Source organism: Ursus americanus, chromosome 18 (assembly GCF_024610735.1).
Source record: "Ursus americanus isolate L20-20 chromosome 18, mUrsAme1.1.p, whole genome shotgun sequence".
NCBI classification, from domain to species: domain Eukaryota; kingdom Metazoa; phylum Chordata; class Mammalia; order Carnivora; family Ursidae; genus Ursus; species Ursus americanus.
In genome coordinates this window covers 12,292,727-12,299,165 of record NC_142144.1, presented here as the reverse complement: position 1 = coordinate 12,299,165, position 6,439 = coordinate 12,292,727, and the positions used below count along the sequence as shown (strand labels likewise).

At 40.5% G+C, this 6,439-nt stretch overlaps 1 protein-coding gene across 1 annotated transcript; it reads right to left on the bottom strand.

The window, feature by feature from the left end:
• Positions 1-281: 281 nt before the first annotated feature.
• LOC123788076 (olfactory receptor 1L8-like) lies at positions 282-1,238 on the bottom strand. Its single transcript, XM_045791163.2, has one exon. It carries the CDS (start codon positions 1,236-1,238, stop codon positions 282-284), a length of 957 nt encoding a protein of 318 aa, XP_045647119.2.
• Between the last annotated feature and the right edge of the window lie 5,201 nt (positions 1,239-6,439).

Below are 6,439 nucleotides of genomic sequence, written 5' to 3'. Positions count from 1 at the left end.
AAAAGATATGAATTAGTTCCACAAATTTTTGTGGAAAACAGAGGTTTCAACAGCACTTGGGGTAATGAAAAAGATGTGGTTTCCTGGAGAAGAGAAGAGAGAGGTAGATATGTGAAAATTGGAACCCAGGAACTTGGTTGACCTGGAGCCAATTACTGAATCATAATAGTCTCAGTGGTTGATGGCTGCAACTGTAAAGACATGGATACAGCCCAACATCCATGACAGATATGATTATATCTGCTGACCAGCAGAAACAGGGTCCAGAGGAGCAGAGACCCTCATGAACATGATCCCAGAGGTTCTGGCTTGGACTTTCTCCTGGCCATCAGCTTCCTCAGGCCCTTTTCCATGTCTTTGTTTCTCAGACTGTAGATAAAAGGGTTTAGCAAGGAGGACAAAACTGTGTAGGCAAGTGTTGCCACACGATCTCTAACAGTGTAGGTGGACAAGGGCTGTAAATAGACATAAAAGATACTTCCATAAAAGAGTGTTACCACAGTGAGGTGAGACCCACAGGTGGAGAAGGCTTTGCGTTTCCCAGCAGTTGAGGGGATCTTAAGAACTGTGATGAAAATTCGCATGTAAGAGAAAGTAATGCACAGAAAGGGGGTCACCAAAACAACAGAACCTTCTGACATTATCATGATTTCATTGACAAAAGTGGAAGAGCAGGACAATTTGAGCAGAGGGTTGATGTCACAGAAGAAATGATGGATAACATTGGAGTCACAGAAAGTGAGATGATTCAGTAGCAGTGTGTGTAGGAGTGAGTGCAAGTGAGGAAGTGAGCAGGAAAAGGCCACCAGCAGGACACAGCGGCGGTGATTCATGGTGGTGACATAGTGGAAGGGGTCACAGATGGCCACGTAGCGGTCAAAGGCCATGACCACCAGAAGGCAGCTGTCAGTGTTAGCCAGAGCATAAATGAAATACATCTGTGTCAGACACCCAGCATAGGAGATGGTCTTCTCTGACAGGAAGTTCACTAGCATCCTGGGGATAATTGTTGTTGTAAAGCAAATGTCAGTGAAGGACAGGAAACTCAAGAAGAAATACATGGGGGTCTGGAGCTGGGGGTCAGAGTGGATGGCCAGGATGATGAGTAGGTTCCCTATGATGGTGACCAGGTACATGGTGAGGAAGAGGATAAAGAGTGGCTTCTGGTCCTCAGGCCGGGAGGAGAGTCCCAGGAGGATAAACTCGGAGACACTACTGGTTTGGTTGACTTCTTCCATGGTCACAGAGCCAACTAAACAGAGAAGATTTTATCATTTAACACACACACACACACACACACACACACACACACACACACACACACTTCTTTCATAACTGTAATCACAAACAAACCAATAAGTATGTTTCTACCTACCTTTACTTTCCACCCATAAAGCTTTCCTTTCCTTTCCACCCATTAGCTACCATGTGGACAACTTGTCAGATTTGTGATCATTGACGCTGCCTTCCCCTTTCAGCTTGCTGACTTCACATGCTTCTGGTGTTGGTAGCATGGACTTCCAGAAGAAGAATTTTCCTTTAGAAACAGAGTTTAACTAATTCAGCTTAATATTAAATCTTAAAAATAATTGTTTATTGAGTACCTATTTTGTGAAAAATACTCTCTGGGAGTAGGGACACCACTGTGAAAAAAGGCAGAGACAAGCCTGGCATGGAGGAGCTATCCCTATGTATCTATGCATCTATCATCTATCTATCTATCTATCTATCTATCTATCTATCTATCTATCATCTATCTATTATCTATCTATCTATCTATCTATCTATCTATCTATCTATCTATCATCTATCATCTATCTATACCTATCTATATCTATCTATCTATCTATCATCATCATCATCTATTTCTATCTATCTATCTATCTATCTATCTATCTATCTATCTATCTATCATCTATCATCTATCTATCATCATCAGATACTTCTACCTTCTATAAAGAAAAATAAACCATATAAGAGTATAGAGACTGACAAAGGTAAGGTTGGGAATTTATTTTAGATTAGATGGTTTCATTTATCTCTCTGTAAATCAAAACAAATTTTCAGTACATCATGCCAAGCTTTATCTTTGAACCTCCTTGCCAAAAAAGGGGATTTAATGAAATACTCAACAAGGAAATCAGAGGAATAATGAACCCAGGTCAACAAAATTTTATTGTCATACTTGGTTTATCTTTAGAGGTACTTATTTAGAAGCTCACATTCCTTAGTGAATGTCAACTTATCAGTATCAGTCCATATAAACCCTGTCTTAAATTTACTTTTTACCTATTTTTCCTCCGGTTTCCTAAATCAGATCATGTTCCCACACTTTGGATATCGAATCATTAAGCAAGCATATGTCCTTCCATGCCAGCAACCATTTGTTTATTTAGTTATGTATATATTGTTGAAAAATATATATTATTGCTTTTTTAGGTATGTTTTTCTTCCATTTACTTCAATAATTACTTCGTAATACTGTGGCATATATCTCATTCTGGTTTTTTCTCTCTATATATAACTTTTTGATATCTATCAGTGTTCTGGTTCTTTTCTTCTGACTCTTTCCATCGTATGCATGTGGCTCGCTTGACTTACTATGTTTCCCTAAATGTCCTCTAAGTCTGCTACCATGAACAACATAGATTCAGATATCCTCATGCCTACAAAGTGTTTTAAATTATTCATCCAGACATTGAGAACGGGCACATTAGATTTTAATAGCAATTCAAAGAATGACTAATTATTCATTTGTTCATACAACAATTAAATGCCTAGTTTCCAGATGGTTAATATCAGGCAAGTAATTAAATATCTTTAAATTTCAGTGTTTTATCTGTGATTAGCTATACTAATACTTTTCCCATAATATTTTTTGAGGTTTTCATGTTATTATGTGCTTAAAGTACTTAGAATGGTTCCAGGGACAGAGTAAATATTTGATACCACTGTATTCTCTTCCCCTCACCACTGTTGGTGCCAATGATTTTTTTCCCAACTAGGTATTTGTACATGTTCTCAAAAGTAATGAATCTGAATAGTAAAATAACCCTAGCCCACACACTTTAATGCTCTAATGGTCAAACTGATCTTAATATGAATTTACAAAGCTTTTTTAGAAGGTGTATTTGTCCATGCTTTGAATAATCTGAGAGTGAATCAATAATTAAGCTCTTATCTCATACAGGTGGAAATTTGTTTAATCCTCCCTGTAAACTTATGAGAAATAAACTATTATTATTCCCCTTTTATCTGATGAGGAAACAGATACAAAGAGTAACAATAATTTGCTAAACTCACACATCAAGTAAATGGCAGAAACAGATTTCAAACTCAGGACTATGATGATTTCAAGATTTAACCACTATGTGTCTTTTTATATTTCTGTAAAACTATAAAATGTATCTGAAACAATTATGCACAGGATTTATTTCCAACTTGATCATTTTCTATTTTAACACACACACATGTCCCACAATTTTTTCCTTAAATGTTTTCTGTCCCACATTAAAAACAGACCTTTGCTACTACAATGGGAAATCCTTTTTTTTGTGTGTTGAACAGATTGCAGAATTTGAAAATTCTAATATACATGATTGACTGGCAACAAAAAGGGGGAATTTGGTCTTGCCTGGTGCCTTATGTGTGTATTGAGTCGAGGGTCTGGTAGAAAGTGCACTGGACTTGGAAGCACAAAGTGGAAGTGGGTACTTGACCTCTATCTCCTGTGCACTGAGTGATTTTAGGTATTCTAAAGAGCTAATGAAACATACCATATAAGTGCTTCTTGTAAAATATACATCAGCAAAAATAAGTTATTTGTGAAGGGGATGCCTGGGGAGCATGAGATGGAGATTTAAAGTGATCAAGTCAGGTTGGATACCCCTGTGTATCATCTGGGTTGAGTACCTGGCAAAAATGGAAGGAAGTTTTGGAAGTGAGAATCTAAGGGAATCATTCTAAAAGTCTGGGATGTGTCAGGGGAGGGGACTGTGTGTGTGTGTGTGTGTGTGTGTGTGTGTGTGTGTGTGTGTGTGTGTATCTTTTCTACTAACCCCCCCTTATCCACTTATTGAGAATCTGTTTCCTCAAAACCATGGGATAATGATATACACTGGCCCAGAGGTCAAAGAGGGTGGTCATAAAATACAAAGCAAGACTTAAATGTTAGGCTGAACTCTGATATATTGCACCCATACAATTTTTGGAGACAAAACGAGGCTGAAATAAGTACCCAGGTGAGATGGATGGTCCGGTGGGCAGCCAGTGTGCTAGTGTTCACTTTCTATATCCAGATATCTTCTCACCTTTCCCAGTAAAAAAAAAATCTTTTCTCTCTCCTGAACCACTTTTAAATTGGTTACATTTACCTATCAGTCAAAGCTGACCTTTTGACTTTCTAGCCTGCGATGAGCAAGAGGGGTTGGGAAGAAGGAAGAAAAAGCAGATAGATTGCTCTGGGTTCCAGAGGGAAATAGTATTTTCCTGATTCTGCCTCACATCCCTGATCTATTTCTCATCCTCTGTCTCTCAGCATCGTTCAGTTTTTCTCTGCTCCCCACTGTAGAAGGCAGAGGTGCCCAGACTCACTGTAGCAGGAACTCTCCCGGTCGGGGAAATCCTGTGGGCTTCTCATGGGTTTGCCACTGTTCTCCCGGACTCCTTTGGGTCCTTGTTGGGCTGAGGGAGCTTTGGTGTGCTCATTCCAACTCTTCAAGAGGGTTTGCTCTGTAACCTCTCTCTTGATACAGAAATCACAATGGCTGCAGAATTGAGTGGAGCTGCCCTCAGGGGGACAATGAACTCCTGAGGCCACCTTCTAAAGATTGAGGCTATTTCCAGAGCCTTTTAAACTTACTGTAACATCTCCAGGGCATGCTTTACTGTCCTCAAACTTAGGGTAATCAAAGGTGATAGGATATGCATGTGTGTGTGTGTGTGTGTGTGTGTGTGTGCGCGCGTGTGTTTGTGTTTGGTGAGTAGGGAGTGTTACAGTTTGGGTGCTCCAGGAAGCAGACTTTCAGATGGAGATTAGCCTGCAGGAGATTTATTACAGTGTGCTCTAGGGATCCACATCTGTGGAAGTGAGACAAAGGGGACAGAGCTGGGCAGAGGGAGAAGGTGGGCTGTGATACAGTCCTCATAAGGTCTCAGCTGACCCTACTGGGAGCTCTGGGGCTAGGAAGTCAAGGAGGACAGCTCTTTATTCCCCATGTTGAGCATGGGTGTAGGCTGCCCCCGGAAGGAAAGATGCTCAGGTGTAGCAGTTTCTTTCAGCCGAGGTCATCCGCGAAGACAGCTTAAAGCTGAGGACTAACTTACAAGGCTACCCTTGATGAGCTATAGTGCATTCAATATCCATTTTGACCTGCACTTACACAGAGAGCTGACCCACTTGTGAACCACGCTCAAGCATTTCCCTCCTCTGTCACCTGGTTATAGGGAATATATTATGCAGCCATAGCTTTCCAATCCCTCTCCTAGATCACTGCATTCCTATAAAGGATACTGATATCATGGGTCCCCTGCATTTTACAGTGCTTATCTTCTACCCTCAAGACTGTGTCTTGCTAAGGCTCCAACTTGCTAGCAATTTCTTTGTTATCTGGTCCAATTACCCTGGTGTCACTGATACGGTGGAGTAGTGTGATGTCCTATGGGATATCCAGATTGTCTGCATGTTTTTGGACTCTACTATGACAGAATTCAAAAGAATTAACAGAGCCCTGAGGAAAGACATATACCATTTCCATTCAAAGTCCATGCAAACTGTTTGATACTTTTATGTGTTGGGGTGGAAAATAATGCATCCACCAGATCAGTGGCTGTAAATCATGTACCTAAGGCCACATACTAGTCTTTGGTAGCAAATATACCTCATCTGGTAGGATGGCTGAGATTGAGGTTACTACTTGGTTGAGTTTGCAACAGTCTACTGTCACCTTCCCGGGTTTGTCTGGTTTTTGTAGGGACTCAAATGGTGAATCAAGGAGAGAAATAATGGACATTCACCCTGGCATGTTTTCTCTGCCATTCCCCCTGGGATATGTTATTTTTTATTTATTACCCTGACTTGGGGATGGGCAGTTTCAGGAGCTTCCCACAGGCCAGGGATCCAGTGTTGGGAATGTGCCAACTGCCAAGTATATCTTTGTAATTATATATTAGAAGACTAGTGAAATCACACAGTGGGTCTGCAGATTAAGTGGACCCACCGTGTAAGCGATTTGGATCAGTAGTCCATTTAATACCTTGTTCCCATATGTATCCTCTCTAACAATTAAGCTATGATGACATTTCTCCATTTAAAATTGCCCAAGTAAATGGCTATAGGTACCACTGGGGAAAGACAGGGAGAATCATCATGGGTATACTCCTTGTAGTGTTGCATGGCTCTTCCTCCTTGGGATGTGAACTCTCTATCAGTCAGTGGATT